Genomic DNA, 21,218 nt, shown 5'->3' with positions numbered 1-21,218 from the left:
GTATGGAAGCAAGCTAAGTGTCCATCAATAGATGAAGAGATAAAGAAGATGTGTACATATATACAATAGAATATTATTCAGCCGTTTGCAACATCATGGATGGACCTAGAGGGTATTATGCTCAGTGAAATAATCCAGGCAGAGAAAGACAAATACCATATGATCTCACTTATCTGTGGAATATAAAAACAGGAGTAGACTCATAGACACTGAGAAGTGACTAGTGCTTACCAAGGGGGAGGGGCTAGGGTGGGTAGGTAGTGAGGGTGAAGGGCATAAAAGGGCACAAAAATTCTCAGTCACAATATAAGTTAGTCACAGGGATAGTAGTACAGCATGGAGACCATAACCAATGATTCTGTAATATCTTCCTATGTTGACTGATAGTAACTGCAGTAGTTGGGGGTGAGGATTTAATAATATGGGTAACTGATGAAGCAAGGTGTTGTATACTTGAAACTAATATAAGACTGTATATCAACTACACTTCAATTTAAAAAAAGGTGAACTGATTTACATGTATAAATATTGATAAATTAAAAAATAGTAATGAGAAAAGCAATTTGCAATAGGATATGTACTATGATGCCATTCATACAAATTCTAAAAGGATGTACAACCAAATCCTACATTTTATAGGTAAAAAATAGGAAAAATGAAAAACATGGATGGGAAGGATAACCTTCTCAAGTTTGAGTTGGTAGTGACCCCAGGGAAGAGAGGGCAACATGACAGATAAAGGTTGCTTTATTTCTAGAATAAACCAACAACAGTATGGCAAAATGTTTTCATCTATAAAATTGGGTTGGTGGGTACATAGTTATTTGATATTCTGCTCTTCCATATATTTTAAATAGTTCATATTTAAAACATGTTAAAAGCATGGGGGCAGTTCAGGATGTGGATATAGAAAATATAGGTTACTCTTTAATGAGTATTGGTAGTATTGGTATTGGTAATAAAGGAAAGGAGATAAAATGATGGCTTAAGATAAATTTTCAACAGGGAACACACTAGCCTTTTACAGATTAGAGTATGCATGTGTGTATATGTATATATGTATGTATATACATACCCATTTGTAGTGTGCATATATATACAGTATTGTATACATACACACAGTATATACACATATATGCATATGTACACACACATACATACACATATTCATTTGCATTTGGAAAAAGGAGAAAACAAGGGAAGAGAATCAATGCAATGACTGCTAATTGCTAGTAGGCCTATTAAGACTGAAGGCACAACAGGTCTATCCAACCATCACTGCCTACAAACAAGAGCTTGGTTTTTTCCTTTTAATATTTTTATTGTATTCCTTTTTATATGGTTACCATGTTGGCTACAATGTGTGTGAAACTTGATTAATAACAACGATGGACATGTGCTGTCACCAGAATAAATGCGGAAGCGGTATCACAGCATGAAGAGCGTGCACAGTGGAGTCAGACTGCCTAAGGTCACACTCACTACTACTAACTAGCTACAAACTTTGGCAAGTAATTTAACATGGGTCTCCCTTTGTTTATTTATGAAGTGGTAAATGATTAGCAAAAGCCGATTCTGTCTTCTCTACATTACTGGTCTTACCTGAATAGTTTCTTCTAAGCGGTAGCAGTCAAGGACTTGCAGCGTCTCTGTAACTTGATTTGGGTTGAACTGACAACACAGCTCAATGAACTGCTCTGTAATACAGGGAGATATCTGCAACAATTCTTGATTTATATGAATACCTTCCCTGAAAACATAAAAGGCAAGACAGTAGGATTATTTAATCATATCTATCATTAAGGCTACAGGTTAAAAACTATGTTACCATAAAACCAAGACTACCTTTTGGTCAGGTAAAATTGTGAGTTAAAGATCTCACTGTTACATAGGTTACTAGAGAGAATTGTGTAATGCATCAGAGGCATTCTAAATCACAATGTCTCTCAGTTTCTACTGAATAATTAAAGAAATGATATTCAGCAGACAGCCTCTAATACCAAAAGTCATTCTGTTGCTCCGGAAGAAACAAAGATGACTGGATTCAGTTTAAACAATTTGATCCATGAGTAACTATATATAATAAACCATCTTCCAGTCTCAACAGCTTTCTCTGCTATACTTCCCTTGTAGCGCCAATTACATCATGTTGTAATTACTTCTTTAATTATCTGTCTTCTCTAAAGGACTATGAACTTCGTGAGGGTAGGCACCAGGTATCTTCCCATTAATGAATTTGCAAAGCCTACAACGGTGTCTTATATGTGGTAAAGGACAACTATTTGGACTTACTTGTTGAACAGAAAAGAGGATGAATAGTAGGATACACAGTATTTATGTGTTCATTTGTCTTGCAGGCCAATTCACAAAGTCCACTGTTCGTAATGTCTACACAAATGCCTACTTCTGTGCAGGATTAGTTTTATCATGGTGTACACTGTACTGGTGGCCAAAGGAACTGTTTAGACAATCCTCTGCTGCTCACTGAGACCTAAAAATCATCTCTCTAGCTACAAAAGAAGTCAGTTCCTTCTGACAGTCCTATCTTCTCTTCAGAATTCTTCAACTAAAGCTTTTTATATAAAAACTGGATAGGGCTAATAAGATGCAAAAATGATAGCTTACAAAACTAACTTTCTAAAGAAAGGTTAAGGCATATGGTCTAAAGCAACACTTTTCAGCTTTTCTCATATCATGGGATACAGAGGATTTGTACAGCCCACTGAAGTGAAATAAGACTGATTACAGGGGACTCTGGGTGCCCCACGAGCCACCCCTGGGTTGAGGGGGCACCTATGACCATGTGCAGCACACCAGGACACCAACAGCCACACATGGGAATCCCCAGAATCCAGAGGGAACAGTCTGAGGGTTACAAGTACTCCAAGTGTAAGTGGCGGCAAACAACACTCCTGTTTTTACTAGTAAGAGACTTCAGTTGCAGAAGGAGGAATTATATATAGACGTAAGGAATCTTTCACAAATTAAGAGCTTTGTGACACTCAGTCTCGAGAAAAGGTTGGGTGACAGGCTCAGTAAGTTCTGCTGGTTGGGACTTTCAATACTAGCTGATGGGCTAATTCATTCTCTCTCCAAATGGCTGTAAATTTCAAAGATCGAGTTTTTAGGGTTTTTTTTTTTGTATTTAAAAACTGCCTGTAATGTAGAGTATTAATTAAGTGACTCATTGGTTATTCCCTATGTAAATCAACACCTTAGTTCTTACCATATAACTTGAAAATTACTTAAGAGTCCGTGTCCTAACTACACTATAAACCTGAAAGCAAAGATGGTGTTGCATTTCTTGCAGTTTTCCCAGCATTAGCAAAGTCTTAGCACATTATCATTAGGTGTTCAGTAAATGTGCACTGAATTGAACTGAAGTGAATGGAGATGGTGCACTGGACTGCCTTCAAATAAAGGGAACCAAATATGGGATAGGGGTGAAAAGTACAAGGACTAGGGCTATAAAGTCATATATAGCTAGGAATAAATTCTGTCAGAAAGTTCCACATGGAGAAAATAGAAAACATGATACACCAAGGGAAATGATAGTTCTTAATGTAGGACCGAGGCTGTCTCAATAGAACATTATTAGGTAAAAGAGAAAGGACATGCTAACTAATGATTCTCAAAATTAAAGTGACTTTTCAGATGTTTATGCTATATTGTAAGTGGTGTTAATATCTCATCTATGTCAGACTTCTGTTAAGATGGTGTTAATATCTCATTTATGTCAGACTTCTGTTAAGATGTCTTACGAATGCAAGACTATGGAGCAAATTAAGATTAGACATAAGCACCTGCCAATGAATCATAGTATTTAATTCTTCCAAGAACATTTATTGACAAAACTTTTTATAAGTAATGATAATGTGAATATGCATCAAATCAAGCAAATCACCAAGATGAATAGACTTTGATTCTCTCATTTGTGAGGGAAATAATAAGTCTCCTGGAAGATGATCAGACATCAACATAATCAAAACATTAGTAAATAAATGGTAGCATTAATGAATTTACATTCATTTCTGATTGTTGCTTATCAGTATTTATTGCACATAAATACAATTTGTTATATCAATTTTCCAAAGCTAATTTTTGTTAGTCTTCTATTAACTACCTGCTTTGCCATATACCATTGCCAACTTTAATGGCTGTCAAAATTATGTATTTTGAGATAACTTTATCTGCTCTTTCAGGAACTCATTTTAATAACAGCATTAATTTTAAAATATAAATATCTAACTATATATAACAGGGAGAAATTTACAAGCCATACACAAGGCTTTTTCTCATCAGCTTTAAAAGCAAGCACGTATGTATGTCTTGTGAAACACACACAAACCAACCACAACCCCAAAATTTAAGCTGAAGAAAATATCCTCTCTTATTCAGGTTATGAAAATAGTTTAAAATTATGATCTTGTACATTAGGCCATCTTTGGGGAAGGATAAACTATGTATCAGTTCTGAAAAAATTACATTAAAATGATCTTAAAATGAAAATTCTGATTTCAAAATACTTAAAAAAGAAAATAAATGTTGCACAGAAATGAAAAAAGTCTGGTCTAGTCCCTACCCCTCACTATAAATACTGTACAAAAATAAGCCAGTCTAGACTACTGTGCTAGGGTTAAGAGGAACGAAGTTTCGCCATCTCCCTCAGTGACTTGTTTTGACAACTTAGGGCCATCTCAGCTTAGCCTAAATCCTGATTGCTTAAATTCTCTGCTCATTTCCATTCAGTCCTTGGAGGTGGTGGCATACTGATGACTACATGGTACCTTTCAGACTTAGAACATGACACACAGAGGGAAGAAAATTATTTTCCATATATTCTTTCTAGTTTTCATTCAAATTAAATTGTTTCACAAGGCTGTTTAGCTGAAGTTTCAGTTTTGCATATACACTCCATCTTAAAAATGTCACACAGCAATCCTGTGTCAACTGAACAAAACATAAGTGAGTGTGCCAATCTGCCTGGAAACTACTTTAAATATGATTACAGATAGCAAAGACAAAACCTACAAAATTTATATGAAATTGTAACATAACAATAACATTTCACAAACTGGTCAGGCAATGGGCTTAGATGAAAACCTGTCCTGTGGCAAGACAGAATCCAGTAGCATGCTTTGGTCTCTTTGATCTCCATAATGACACTTTACATCATGCAAAGCTGTCAGTATCCTCATATAGGAACCGCCACATTCCTTATAAACTCCCATGAGGCACAGACCAAAGCAGACAAGTGCACATTCTGTCTAACAGCAAAGATTCTGCCACACCAAATCAATATAATAGCATCAATGTAAAGATCTAAGATAGATCTTGAGGGGACCTGGTCACTTTCCATTTCCCTAGTTTGACTAATAATCAAGCATCAAAATGTCTAATGAATGTTAACAGACTTTTTTCTTATCTAATATTCATGAACAAGAAAGTGTATTGTTTTGAATGTCCTCCTGCATAAGCAGGAATAATGGCCTTTATAAGCTAATGGAAATAGCATAATGATTTTAGGGATAGAAAAAAATAATTTAGTTCATAACTTTATCAGGTATAAACAGTATCTGGATCATTCCAATGCTGTACAGACTTCAGTTAAAAACTCAAAGGATAGCTAAAACAATTTTTCCCAAGTACTACTATTAATAAGAGTGATAAGAAGGGATGGTAGTTACCTGCAATGTGTATTTTCTTCCTACTGCAAAAAGCTCTCCTTATCACTAAAAAGGTTAAGAGAAGAAAGAGCAGAAGAAACAGAAGAAATATCTGAAGCAGTAAAGACTGAGATTTCCCCATATTAATGACAGATACCAAATTACTGGTTCAGGAAGTTCAGAGAACACCAAGTAGAATAAACAGTAAAAAATCTATACCTAAGCATGTCCTATTCAAACAGCAGAAAATCAAAGATAAAAAGAAAATCTCAGAAGAAGTCAGAGGGAAATAAACACTTTGCCTATAGAGAAGCAAACATAAGAATTACATCAGACTTCTCTTCATAAATCCCACAAGCAAGAAGAGAGAAGAGTGATATATTTAAAGTGTTGAAAGAACCACCAACCTAGAATTTCATATCCAGCAAAATTCTCTCTCAAAGACAAAGAAGAAATACTTTTTCAGACAAATGTAAATTGAGGGAATATGTTGTCAGTAGACTTGCCTTTAAGAAATGTTAGTTCTTCAGAAAGAAGGAAAATGATACAGGTCAGAACATAAAGAAAGGGAGAACATTAGAAAAGGAATAAATGAAGGTAAAATAAAATCATTTTTCTTATTTTTAACTGATCTAACAGAAAAGTTTGTCCAAAAGAATAAGAATAACAGTGTATGTGTGATTGTAGCTTATAGATATGTGAAATGAATGACAGCAATGTTGTAAGGGACAAGAGGGAAGAATTAGGAATCCTCTGTTACAAGGCACATGTGTTATCTAATAAGGATAAATTTTGAGATATCTTAAAATTAAGTGACATGAGGTCCAGAGAAAAGGGGAGAGAGACAAAGGAAGATAATCAGTCAATAGCTTTGGGCTGTAGTTTACTAGAAATTCCATGTTCCTGGACGAATTTCAATAATTATGTAGAAGGTCCCCAGAACCACTGCATCCCTCCTGTGTGTGAACAGTGTCTGACTATCACCAACAACCAATCCAGGGGACCTTCTCTATGGACTAACCACCTATCCCCGGACTTCCCCTGCTTTGCATTAACCCACATTCTTTATCTGCAGCCAATGGGAATTTAAAGAACTTTCTTTCCTTGAGAACCCTTATAAATGTTCCATTTCTTGAGTCTGGTGGACAAGCTGTTTCTGTTAACAGGCCTCGCTGCAGGTGAAGCAGAAATATCCTGTCCCGAGGCTCAGTCCTTTTTCTGGCTTCATCTGTAAAGGCTCAATAAACCCTTTTATTTCAGAGAGGTCTCAGTCTCTAGAGTCTTTGATTTGTCATATCCATGAAGTACTACAGTGTTACATGTAATTAGACTTGGATTAGTTTTAAATGTGTATTTCAAATTGAAGGACCACCACTACAAAAGTAAAACATAAAATATGAATACTAGGAAAGGAGAAAGAATGGAATTATATAAAATGCTCAGTTAAAGCCTAACAAGGCAGAAAAAGAGCAGAAAACCAAAAAGGAAATAAAAACAAGAACAAAGAATAAGAAACAGTAATATAAATAGAAAAAAGGAAAGGATTGTAAAAGTGACAAAGTACCTTTAAATGCGTTTTTTTTAATTGTAAATAGAAAAATATAGGTATCTGGAAAGATTTCCTTCAATATAAATGAAGCACATTTTTTGAAACTTTAGTATGTAGAACTTACGTTAGGCAGAAAAATAGATATAAGCGGGGTGGAGAGAGAGTAAGGCCAGTAAAGCCCACTAAAAGGGACACAAAGAGGTAACCAGATAAAACTAGAGAGCCAGAAAAGACTCAAAGAGTTAACGAGTTAATCAGTTGAAGTTCGGAAGGCCAGGAGTAACTTGGAATGTCCAGATACTCCCCAGATAAAGAAAAGTATCTGAGTACGAAGCCCATGTCTTCATTGTGTCAATTAGATCAAGCCACTGTAATATTTACTTTAACCTGCTAAAAGGCCCAGCTTATTCTTTAACTTAACCCATATGCTGTTTTTTGCCTCCTCCAGCTCCTAATCAAGTAATTTTGTAACCAGGGCAGGAGACAAGCATCATGGTTAACTCTTCCTATGATGAAAAATCCCACAGATAAACAGTATAGTAAGAACAAGCAAGAGTCCATCTTAAAGCTAAGATTCCATTTCAAAAGTCAGGAAGTTAGAAAGTAAGATTCCTAACCTATTCTTTAGCAAACAGACAATAACTCAGCCCACCTTGTGGACAGGGCAGGTGGTCTTGACTGATACGTTCCCAGAGGGAAGGGGCTATCCTAAGGAGGAACTAAATCAGTAAATTCCTTGTGCTAATTTTGCAGAATTACCTAGAGGACTGATAATAGAAGAGACCAATTGTCTCCCACCAAGGATAAACATCTTGAGACCACTTAACATGTCTATGTCCCCTAGCCCTTTGTCACATTCCTGAGAAATCCTTAAAGAGGGAATCCCCAATATTTCAGGGTACCTCCTAAGATGCCCGCACTTTCTCTCTAAGTGCATAAGTTCAAATAAAACTTTTACTCTGCTTCACTACTGTGTCTCTACGCTTCAATTCTTTGTTGTGGGAGGGATGAGAACCAAGGAAAATAAACTTAAGCCCCCTAACACTTACATGCCAGTTTTTATCATTTCGCAGATTTTAAAATCAAAGAGTAGACTCCTCCAAACTACTAGCAATTTATCTTATTTTTATTATAATTTAAGCAAATCTATGGAGTCAAAGAATATAGTGAACATTAAGCTATCTCTCTTCACATTCTCTTACTAGCAATCATACACACAAATACTATGTGTGCATACTATTTAATACTATATATTTTTCCTGTTTAGCATTATTTTTACATTCACATTGCCATGTTTCCCAACTGGGTATCCAATTACGGTAATATACTTAAGTGTTTATTTAGTGACCTCCTCCATCCTCTTTTTAAAAAGCTTTTTCATTAATACGGATATTTTAATATTAACTACTTTTTCTTCCTCAGTATTTCCTTAAAATATATTTTCCAAAATGGAATCGCTGGATCAAAGCACATTTTAATCTCTGGAGCTCAAAATACAATACATATAAGTAAATTGCTCTCCTGAAGACAAAGCAGACTGGGAGGAAGGACACATGTGCACAGGGAGGAATGATAATGTGTAGTTTATCCCATGAATGAGCAGATCAGTACTGCTGAGGAACACAGGGAAAAAAAGAGAAAGGGGAGCATGAAAAAAAACAAAGCTAGACAGATACAACTGAATCAGATCAAGAAAGGTGTGGAGACAGAGAGGCAGCAGGGCGTAGCTCCTTCCCAGTTAGAGTACAGCGTTGGGCCCTAGAAAAGGACAAAGTCTTACAAAAGAGGGTGCTTGAGATTGAAACAATGTAACAATGTGTTTCCCATCGAGACCCAGTGGTATAGAACAGCTCATTGCTCATAGTCATGTAGGCCCATTAGTTTACAATGAAGTACCTGGGAAACTTTCACAGAGATAGGTTAAAATATAACTAGCATTCTGGCTGAATCTATAGAAAACGCCCACTGCAGCAAGCATAAAACCGTAGACACTGAGACCCTAAGTGGCAACCCTGCCCCTCCCTGCACCTGCAGGGAGTTCCATACTTTCTCTTATTCTGAATAAAGCTCTCTCTCTCTGTAACTGAGTAAAAACTTTCTGTAAATCTCCTGCCTTGTCTGTTTACCAAGTTCATTCTTCGACTCAGCGAACAAGAACCCTGGCTTCAGCATGATGCAACATGAGGAGTTTGGGTGTTCCTTGGGTAATGGGGGCTGAAAGAACTTTGAGAAGGGGAAGCAGAACATAGCATTATTTTCGGTTTGAAAATGAAAACAAATAATTAGGAAGGCTGGTTAGGAGACCAGCAAGAGACACCAGGAGAGGGATGCTAAGTGCCTGAACACAGGCAGTGGAGGGCAGACAAGAGGAGGACATACATGTAAGAGACATCCAAGAGGTAGATCATGAAGACTGGTTCTGTGTGGTGTGGCTGAGAAGGTGACGCAGGGTGGGTAAGGTAAAGAGAAATATTCATTATTACTCTCAAGATTGTATTTAAGACCCTCACATTAATTGTCTGCTTACTTGTCCGCTTCCACTGTTACAATATAAATTATCTGAAGGCAGGGCCCCAGTTTAATCGCCATTTGATCTCCCATGCCTGTCACAGTGTTTAGTAGGCTGTAGTTAGCAAACTGTTAAATAAAAGTATGATTTTGAACCACTTCGACCTCTAGTACAATACTTAGTGTAGGGCTGGAGGCACCGGAGAGAGGGGTGAGCACATCAGACTAGCTCAGCCCTCACCAAATAATGAAAGGGGGCAGCAAAGCCCTCAACCCTGGCCTAGTAAGGGAAAGAGACGAACAGATTCCGGCCTGATGACGTGCCAAAATTCCCGGCTGCTGCCCCCTCCCAACCTGGAAAATGAGTAGTAACTTTCTAGTCCTTTGTCTATTGTAAAGGCCAATGACACATGCCTTAGGCTAGCCAATCCTCGCGCCACTGTAGACCTATGCTGTCCCTCCCCCTTACTTCTTTATAAACTCACTGCCTGCCCTGCTGGGCGCAACTTCTCCAGTCTGTGACTAACCAGACTGGTGAACATCGCCTGGGATTGTGCCCTATTAAACTTTTGGCTCATTTGTTGCCTCCTTGCCCGGTCATTTTGGCTCGATTTTACCTTACACTTAGTAGACACCTATCTCATTATGAAGAATTATTGAATAAAGGAATAAAGAAATAAATGCATGTAAGCTATTTTTTTCTTTTTTATTTATCTATCTATCTATCTGAAAGGCCTAGAGATTAAGAGATGATGATATGTTAGGATTTAAAAGGTTGAATCTGAGCTTCTGGCAAAATACTAACCAAAGACAGGCTATCTAGTAGTGACCCGAGCCAAGCTGATGGCACTCACTGAGGTGGAAATGTGTTTTTATATGTGAAAGGTCACAAACATACATAATGTTCTAATGTTTCATTTTAACTTTGAAATATGCTATTTCAACACTGAGTGTCAATATCTTAAATGTCCCTTCAAAATAAACCACAGAAATACTGACAAATTCAACTTGAATCTAATGTATAACCATTTCCATAATGTATGTCTTGCTCCTTGGCAAGGTTACTCATTTTTTTTTTTAGCAATGATCAGTTTTTATTTTGATTAAAGACTTAGAAACACAATGCGACATTTTATGTGTGGGTTTTTTCCTACAAGAAAATCATACCACATATTTCAGAGGCCTCCAGGACATTGCTACAAAGGCTAAATCGACATTACCAAGAAAATCATGCTGAGGAAAATATTGTGAATATAAATAAACTTGCACATTCTCTTTATTCTTTATGCAGCTCATAGCCCTACAAAACCCATCAGTGTCTCTTTGTATTATCCTTCAAGCATCCTGACTGTACAAAAGACCTGCATGTGGATGTAAATGTATTAGGACAACTCCTGTGAGAATTCTTGGCCAGCAGGAATGCACCCAGGGAGTGGGTGTGGGACGGGGGTTCGGGGAGCAGCTGTCTCAAAGGGGAGATTGGGAAGAGGGTGCAAATCCTTTCTCCCCGAGCTGTTGGCCTGAATTCAGGCATGTAATTCACTTCTGAAGGATTAGCCTGCCTCCCCACAAAACTACCTAATCCTTCTAGGTACAGATGCCACCAATATCTTTGTAGGTCAATTAATTCTACTGAGGACATTATTTGCATAGCAGAAATAACTTAAAAGAAATTGGATAAAGAAAACAGAGCAATAAACATAAGAATTCAACTACATGATTTATTCCTTTAAAAATTCTGTTGACAAAATAAAGGGCTACCCCTCCTCAAAAATAACTCAGTGAATACATGTGAATGTTAAATCGAATATGCATAAACTATATATACAAGAATGAGGGTCCTATTAACTGAGGTATGTGGGGCAAAAGCAAAAAAAAGCAACATCCTGATATGACACACAAATACAAGAAGTCTCCATCTCAGAATAACTGCTTTCTTTCATTTTCTCTACTTTCCATAATGCTTCTATAGGAGCTTCATGGGGGGGAAACTTGGATGTTAAAAGAAAATCTATTGCTTAAGAAGAACAGAAATGGAGGAATCAAAGACAAAACAGTCTGAGTCGTCTGCCAGTGAAAATTGCTAGGCAAGCTACGTGTTCTTGTTCTTTTGTCTCCAGGTATCTTTTCCATGCTCCCTTAGTTTCCCACTTCAGTTTTCTCAGCACCTGACGAGACTTAAATCTTTTTTTTTTCAAGTTAGTTAACAGGCATACTCATTTAAAAAGGCTAAAATGTGACAGGAAATCAGTCATTCTGAGCAAGTGACTGAACTAATATGCACAGTACCTAATTGTTTGTTTCTTTTTAAGTAAGATTTGGTCACCATCTTCTTCAGTATTTTATCACATGTGAGAAAAGGCCAAGCTCAAAGCTGAACTTCCTGTTTTCCCAGCTTGAGTCTTTCCAGGTAGGATGGTTGTGGGGAAAGAACTTGGTCAGAACAAATTATCCCAGGGGAAGAGGAGTCAGGCCCTAAGAGACTGGACCTGACACTGGACACTGGAGGGACAGAAGGAATCCTGCCACGGAAAAGGGGCAAAGGCTCTGGAGAAGAAGCTGGGCACCCCTCCTGCCCCCCCTCCTACAAATGCCCTCCCCCAGCTCTCCCACTCTTTTCCCAGCTCTCTTTCTCCCTTCTGATCCCCAAGTCCAATTTTAAGATCCCTCCATCAGTTAGTTCTAGATGTGGATGGGGGCCAAGACCAGCCGAGGGAAGTACAAATGATTCATAGGCATTTAAAAAAAGATGTCTAGCCAGATAGTAGCTGCACTAGTGGGAGTGAGGATTTAATAATACGGGTAACTGTTAAACCACTGTGTTGTACATTTGAAACCAGTGTAAGACTGTATATCAACAATACTTCAATAAAAAAGAAAAAAAGTTGTCTAGCCTCAGTAATATTCTGAGAACAGGGAATTAAAACATAGATACTTTGGAAAGGTCTTGGATAAAAATGCAGTAAGTAGTCAGATTGCTTTTCTAACCACCTGAACATGCACACCTGTATGACTCTGAATTTAAATGCAGCATAGCTTGCTCAAGATTTAAATGACTGGGATTTTAAAAACTTATTACAATCAACAAAATTACTAAATTTTTGTACTTCAAAATAGCACAGAATACTGGAATAACCAAAACTGCTATTATCACTGAAGTGACTGTTTTCAATGGTTAGTGTACATTATAATGTAACTTAAAAGCTTCTACATCCGACATGAAAGCTATGTCATTGTAAGGAAAATGGAACTTTCTGACCAGGATCCCCACCTGGCCCTAATGGCACCCACTGTATTAAGAGCCTGTTTGCAAATGTATGGGATGTTTGCCAGTGACAGAGCCACTGGTAAGTCACAGGAGTATGGGCCCAGGGGAGGGGTGGAGAGGTATGTAATTGGTCAGGCATCCACCAGTCACCAGAGAACTGCCCACAAAGTTCCTCCAAGAGCAAGGGGTGGGGAGTCAGGAGAGAGCCACAGAGCCCCCAAGCTCCTCGAGGATTAAACTCATGCTGGGGAGCAGAAGCTGTAGTTGGCTGGGTGAGTGCATTCAAGCCAACGGAATGTACCAAGTTGTGACCATATGAGAATAAACATGGTAACTGCCTATAATCTCCAACTTCTTACCCTTGCCTTTATTTGGTCTCAGCAGGATACATTGAAAATATCGCTACCCACAATAACTCTGTGGTGTTGGGCCCAGGCATCTGTATTTTTTAAGTTTCTGAGGTGATTCTGACACACATTTCTAGTTAAGAGTGACTGTCTTAGAGAATGTTATTCCACTAAACTCCCAATGAATTCCACTCAGACATAACAAAACATAAAGATATATAACATGCAGAACTCTTATCTTACAAATCCACTGATAATTTCATAATCTCTTTGGGTTAGATTTTATTTGATGAGTACTTCAGTATCACTTCAAAAAACATTTAAACTTTTTCTTCCACTGCCAGGAAAAGTTGTTTAAAACTGAACACCTCAAAGGAGATTTTATAAGGTAGTAAATTCTCAGATGGGCTGGGAACTAGGTGTTTACATAGAAAAGTAAAGCACCAAACTACAGCACTGAATAAGAAACAGGAAGGAGTGGAGCTAGTTAGAAAGGGGATGCTACATGGTCACCAAATTCTTCCTGAAACATGTTCCCATGGCACAACTCCATTATTTTATTTACATCAACAACAACTCACTGTGTGTGTTCGTGTTCAAATGGAAAGAAAAGTATTCTCTCAAGATATAATGTATTATCAGATCATGTATTTGGTATAATCTATGTAACTGTTACTCTCGTTACAATTTTAAAAATCAAGAGCTCATTGTACTATTTGGATACCATGGGCTAGTTTCTCAACTTCAATCTATTTCCTTTGATTTCTCATCAATGTATTATGAAAAACTAAAGATTATTAACATACCTTGGGTCAAGAAGACTCCTCAAAAACTTGAAAAGCAAAACCTGGTTCTGAACAGAAAAATAATAAAAAATATAATTAAATATTAAAACAAATTATTTAAACTATGCCATGGTAAGGAACGGCTCTAGAATATCCCTTTAAAATGCGTTAAGTTTCCATTAAGCCCTCCATACAGATCTAAGAAATTCTAAAGAATTATTTAGCAGTACTTTTCCTCTCAGTATTTAATCACTGTCACACATTTCATTTTGAGTGCAGAAGCACAAAAACATTGTTATTGCCCCCAAAAAACACTCCACTGAGACAAATCCCTTAGTGGTTCCTAGCCCAAGGACCCTTGGAATGGCAGGTGCTCTGAACCGCTCTGCTGACTGTGAGTTCTGGCTGCACTGATGGATTTCCCACTGCCTTACCTGGTCTTCCTGTGATAGTGGCCTGCTCTGAGGTAACTAACCTATACAGGAAAGGTGGGAATTTCAGCTCCACATAGCAACCACCATGAAAGAAGTTCATTAACTCCCCAAACCAACTACAGAAGAGATGGCAAACTGCAACATATTAGCAATTAATATACTTGGGTTTTGTTTCTTCCATTTTGTGACCATGTGACTGTGTAAGTCACTGACTCTCTCGGCAATTCAGTTTATTAATGTGAAAAGGAGAACAGTATCTTCTTTGCCTTTTGCAATGGTAGAGGTGAGAATTAAATGAGATGAACCTTAGAGAATTAAATGAGATGAATCTGAAAATAAATCATGTTTCAAAGTTCTTGTAAAAATTATTGTACTTCAGTTTTCCTTTTTTCTTTCTTTTTTGGCTCATTCAAACTTCACCTATAAAAAGTAGGGGACTCTCAAGACTGAAAAGACTTAATGTCATTTAGAATATGACATTTTAAATGTACTTAGCAGTCTTTGATTTTCTAGCTATTCCCTGGCCTATCACTTTGGCTTATTTTACATGACTTTCCTTCTGGTTATAATGTAATCTGGCCTATTTTTCATTTCAAGAATTCTGAAAACAATTTCTCAGAGGCATATTTCTTGCCATCAAAAGTAAAGGTACCTTATAAAATTTGTGTGAGATTCTCACACAAATCAATACAGCTCTGCAATAAATACTTCGCTGCTTTAAAAGAAAAGTGTAAGACTCCACAAACAGTCCATGGTCAAACAGTCACTTTTTTTTTTTAATCCACAACACTTCAGCTTTTATATGTTTGTCTAATGAATGGCATATTCATTTATCTGATCTCTCTGCCTCTAACTATCTTTCAAGACTACAGGAGAAAGAAAATCCCACAATGGATAATCTTAACGTTTTAAATGGCAGTAGCACCACTATAAGTGAGAAGAATCATCAGAACTGCTGACTTTAAAGGGGGAGAAGCTCTGTGGGTTGAGAGCAGTTTCAGCAGAAACGTCCTTCCGTCCCTCTCACTAGAGTGGATTAGGTGACTCTCCTTAGTATCCTGGGCAGTGTTCTCTCTTCATTCAGTCAAACTATCTGCAATTGCCTTTTATCTGTTTTCTTCCCTGAACACAGGGATGTATTCACATGTTTTTGTATCCTCAGCATTGAAGAGAGTTTTTGGCCTACAGCAGGTACATAAACATGTATTGAATTAATGGATGAGTCTTTATCTTGAGTGGATGGACTTCATGCTGGACAACCAAGCCTGATGGCTGGGAGACATTTTTAACTCTGCCCCTCATATCCAACTCACGTCTGAGCCCCAGACATCTTACTTGACAAACTTATCTTGGACTTGTCTCCTCTCTGCTGCTAACTTAGTCCTGGTCCTCACCAACTTTTGTCCAGACCTTTCCCCTTCTAACTGGTCTAACTAGTCTCTCCAGAGTCTTCCCGTGCACAGAAGATATAGTATAACTTCTTAGGCTTACATATAAGGTTGTTCAATATCAGAACCCAACTCTACTTTTTGGCCTCTCTACTTTAACTGCTCCCCTCCACCATACCTCTTATAGCTACAATCGAATGCTTCTTCCACTGTCATCCCCCCCAACATGCTTCACACAGACAGGACCATTACCTGAATATGCATGTTGCCTCATGTCTTCAAGTCTTCACATACTCAGAACCCATTTTATCTAGAAAGTCCCTCCCAATATCTGCCTAGAAAATGGGACCAATCAATCAAGGCCCAGTTCAGGCACATCTGGGAACCCTTATCTGACTTTCTCACAAAGCCTATCACTGTTGTTCCCACAACTTTTTACATACATCTGGTGTATATATCACACTGTGATTATGTACGTGCTTCTCTGTTCCATAAGGAAAAACTAAAGAAAAGATTATATTCTTATTTGTGCACCCCAGAGTCTACCATACTGTGAACACAGCAGGGCCACAATCACTGTTTAAATGAATGAATTCCATATTTTTATTTCTCATGCCGGCTCCTCCCACTCCCTGCTTTGGTTCCCATCTTGAATACCTTTCCTCTACTACTAGTATTGCCACTTGAGGACTCTGGTTTGTACTTCATGTCCTTGTCATTGATTCCCAACCTCTACCACTTGTGGCCCTAACAGGAGTGAGCAAAATTTACTACGAGCACTTCAGTGGTAGTGGGAAGTGGACTATTAGGCCCATTAAATAGTACTTCAAACTGAGCATCTCAATATTCAGCATTAATATACCTGTATTCTAGTTAAGATTTTCCAAGAAAAATTCTGAATAGTCAACATAAACTCAATTTGAAAATGACAAAAATCTGATAACATTAACCTCAAAGAGAATACAGCTGTACTTCCTATAGCAAAGGGGTGGTGGGTGGGAGTCTTCTGTGGATTATGATTTCTAGAGTAAGTATATGTTATAATTCCAAAAATCTCTCTGTGATGTTAATGTTGGTTATAAACAAGGACAAACTCTTACATTTCGAGATTCAGAGGTCATTCACACAACTGCTCCCAAATACACACACACACACACACACACACACACACACACACACACAATGTTTAGAAATTGCTATTAAATGGCAACTATCAATTGAAGAAATTACTTTAATCAAGAGTTCTGAAGTGGATATTCAATAATAATCTCTTCACTATATGTTTCCTCCCAGTGTGTTTTTGGAATATTTACCTGAAGTTTCTTAATCACAGTTTCAATCTGTTCAGAAAAGTGTGTAGCAACCAGCTCTGCAGCTTTACAGGGCTTCAGGGACACAAGTTCCTGAAGTGAAAGAAGAAGATAAAATTATCTTTAAAGTTAAATTTAAATAGAATTTCCATAGATGTGAAGCAAGATCACCTACCTCAATATTTTCACAAGCGTCTACACTGCACTATAGGTAACTTCAATATGGGGCCTCAATTTAAAGGCACATTGCAAATCAGAAAAATTAGAAATGTGCCATGTAAAAATTAGATTTTGATGTAGGTAAGGTAATTCAGGATTCTTAGAAAATGAAAGTACTAAAACTCTGGATTTAGGCCATGATATCTATAGGATGAACTACAAATACAAAAGCTTTTCCAAATCTCCTGTCAGTAAATTTCACTCTTGAGCTTAAAGTAATGACTTGAAGAAATGAAAAAAAGAGTATAATTCCAATTTCTCTGGCTAAGAGTTCTAAAACTGATACTTCTGATGCCTGGTGGATTTTGAAACTAGAAGGGTCTTATGAAATCAACTTAAGGTTAAAAGTCTTAAATGAGACTAAGAGATTAACCACTGTTAATAAGACCTATTTCTGTCAACTCCAAATCTTCCAATCTGCCCTCTTCTTGAACTTTCCTAGATACTACTGGCTATCCTTTATTTCTTGAAACTTTCTTCTTTCTTAGTGTCTGTGAACTATTCTGTCTTTCCAGTTACATGTTACATGGCTAAAATGCAAAACCAACCATTGATCAACATGGTATATTCTCAAAAAAAAATTGGACAGGTTATTGTGACTGCAATATTCATGATATATCTAATTTAGTTAGTATTTGTGGATAAATAATAATTAGCTGACACAAATCATTATTATCAGACACAAGTAGTTTATACTACTTTTATATAATCTACCTCAAAACAGAGAAGGCACAACTAATCAAAATCACAAATGAAAAGGGAGATATTACTGATCTGCAGCCTTTAAAAAGATACTATTTTGAATAATTTATGTCAAGAATTTGGAAATATGGTCAAAGTGGAGAAATTCCTAAAAAAATATTATTAAATAATAAACTGACTTAAGAAATAGATAAATTGCATTGATTTTTTTAACCACAAAGAAATGGAATGAATGCCAAAATCTTTCCATACAGAAAAGTCCATGCCCAAATATCTTCACCTGTAAGTTCTAGCAACCATTTAAGGAAGAAATAGCTCCAACATTAATTAACCTTTAACAGAGAATAGAAAAAAGGAAACTTCTTCAGTTCATTTATGAGGATTGCAAAATCTTGTTACTTAAACCCAATAAGACAATATATGAAAGGAAAATTAAGAATCAATCTTAATCATAAACACTGATACAGACATCCTAAATAACAAAATCCAACAACATATAAAAAGAATAATATATCAAGATCAAGTTGCACTTATCCATAGAATTCAAGGTTGGTTTAATATCAATAAAATTTACCACAAAAAAGAATAAGGGACAAAAGGTGATAAAATTCATTCATGAGTAAACTGTTTAGCATACTAGAAATAGAAGACTTCCATAAAAATCCTTACAGTAAACATTATACTTATGGTTGAAGATTTTTAAAATATCATTAACAAAAGCATTGTTATGCTAAAAAATATGAAACTGTAATAGCAAATCTAACAAAGGATGAAATATCTCTTCAGAGAAAATTAAATAACTTTATAGAAAGACACTGAATAAAGACTTAACCTTATGGTCATAGACTGGAACACTCACTGTAAAGATGTCAATTAAATTTAAAATGACTGATAGACTCAATGCAATTTCTGTCAAAATCATAAGGTTAAAACTTTTTGGTGTGAACTTAAAGAGCTAATTCTAAAATGTACTTGAAAGTATAAAAGGTCAAGAATACTCAATACTCTCTTATAGATACCAAGACTTTTTATAAAGCAACAATATTTAAAATAGTGTGGTGCTGATACAAAGACAGATAAACAAACCAATGATGCAAAACAAGGCCCAGAAAAACAAACCAAGCAAATCAATCCTTGATACATGTATGACAAAGAGGCACTGGGCGCTGAAGAGCAATGGGGAAGGGCAACCTTTTAAAATAACTGTTGCTGGGAAAATTGGGCATATGCATTTCAAAAACTTGGACACCCCCCCCAACCCCCAGCACACACCTCACACCATATACAAAAACTGCTTTCAGGTTAACCTAAGATTTAAAGATGAAAAAAAAACAAAACACAAGAAAGCTTTTAGACAGTAACATAGGAGGACTTCTCCTTTAGTATACAAGGAAAAACTGGTTGACTATTTTTTAAAAACTTTTCTTAAAAAGAACCATAGAGAAAAGCCACAGAGTGGGAGAAGATATTTGCAACATATATCACTGAAAAAAGACTAACATCCAGTATAAAGAACTCCTACAAATCAGTAAATACAAGAGACATTCTAATAGAAAAATGGGCAAAATACTTGAATAGGCATATCAAAGAAAAAAAATTTAAATGGCTAATAAATATGAAAAGGTTATGAATGTCATTATAATTAAGGATACACAAATTTAAAACATAATGAAATATCATTACACATCCACTAGATTGGAAAAATTCTAAAGTCTAGCAAGAATATCAAGCCAATAGAAAATCTCATACAATACTGGCATCTGGTGAAATTTAAGATAATTATCCCAATTAAGTGGCAATTATAGACCCTAAAGCAGAGATTATCCAAGTATTTGTATATATCAAAATCACCCAGAGGGCTTGTTACAACATAGTGCTGAGCCCCAACCACAGAGTTTCTGATTCAGTGGGTCTGAGGTGAAGACTGAAATTGCATTTCTATCAAGTTCTCTGCTGATGCTGTAATCCTGGCTGGGGTTCCAACCAAGATCTATTGCCCTAGAGAAATATATGTAGCAGTACTTAAGATGCATACATAAGAATGATCATGGATGGAGTATTTTTAATAGTCAAACACTAGACTCAGTGGAAATGTCTACTAACAGTAGAATGGATAAACTATGATATACTTGTAAAATGGAATACTATACAACAGTAAAAATGAAACACAGGTACATACAACAAAATGGACAAACTTCTCAAAATATTAAGGAAAAAAAATAGAGTATAATTTCATTTACATAAAGTTCAGAAGCAGGCCAAGTAAAAAATACATATATTTTAGGAGTGCAGGCATTTGCAGTAACAGTGTATAGAAAGGCAAGAAATGATCAGAAAACCAGGATAATGGGTGTACTGAGGGGAGACAGGGGATTATGATCAGGAAAAGATATGTGGAATGTCTGGGGTACTGAAAGTAACTCTATTTCTTGATCTGGGCCTGAGATGCTTGCTTTTTAATTTTTTATTAAACTGAACATTTATTATATGCACTTCTTTGGACACTTTTTATATTAAAAATTTTTTTTTAATTTAATTAAAGATGTTTTGTCCATATTGGAAAATACATCTAGAGATTCTTCACCTGAAATCCACAGACCCAAACTAAGAACAGCTTTTAAGGGGTCTGTGGATCCTTGTAATTACAAACAAAATTGTGTGTCTGTACATGCACAATATGATGAGGCACAGGTCCAAATTATTCATTAGATTCTCAAAAGGTCTATAACCTCAAAAGTGTTATGAACCACTAATCTATATACTGTGTTTACTGTCAGAAAACTTATGAGAACTTTTCTCCCTACATATTTAATGTTGATTTTATTTACATTACTGAAGCTACAGACATCTTTCAGCAAAAAGTTTATATATTTGTAATTGTAGTTTTAAGAGACACTAAGAAGTTCAAGGTGAAAAAATGTGCAGATGTGGGAAAAACAGCAGAAATAATTTTTGTGTAGCAAAAATATTTCTTCCTTCTCCAGTATGAGTTTTCTGCTGAGTAATTTCTTTGGTCATTGATTAATTCATCACGTTTCACAT

At 36.5% G+C, this 21,218-nt stretch overlaps 1 protein-coding gene across 5 annotated transcripts in view; it reads right to left on the bottom strand.

The window, feature by feature from the left end:
- Window positions 1-21,218, bottom strand: part of VPS8 (VPS8 subunit of CORVET complex) — a 331,520-nt gene that overhangs the window by 107,174 nt on the left and 203,128 nt on the right. For all 5 annotated transcript variants that reach the window (XM_057500758.1, XM_036875334.2, XM_057500761.1 and 2 more), the window contains 3 exons: window positions 17,259-17,348; window positions 14,145-14,191; window positions 1,603-1,750 (listed from right to left, as the gene is read on the bottom strand). In XM_057500758.1, the coding sequence (XP_057356741.1) occupies window positions 1,603-1,750; window positions 14,145-14,191; window positions 17,259-17,348 (285 nt within the window). The remainder of the gene's footprint in view (window positions 1-1,602; window positions 1,751-14,144; window positions 14,192-17,258; window positions 17,349-21,218) is intronic.

Source organism: Manis pentadactyla, chromosome 1 (assembly GCF_030020395.1).
Source record: "Manis pentadactyla isolate mManPen7 chromosome 1, mManPen7.hap1, whole genome shotgun sequence".
NCBI classification, from domain to species: Eukaryota; Metazoa; Chordata; class Mammalia; order Pholidota; family Manidae; genus Manis; species Manis pentadactyla.
The sequence above is the reverse complement of the archived record's forward strand: the minus strand, read 5'-3'. Positions and strand labels throughout refer to the sequence as shown.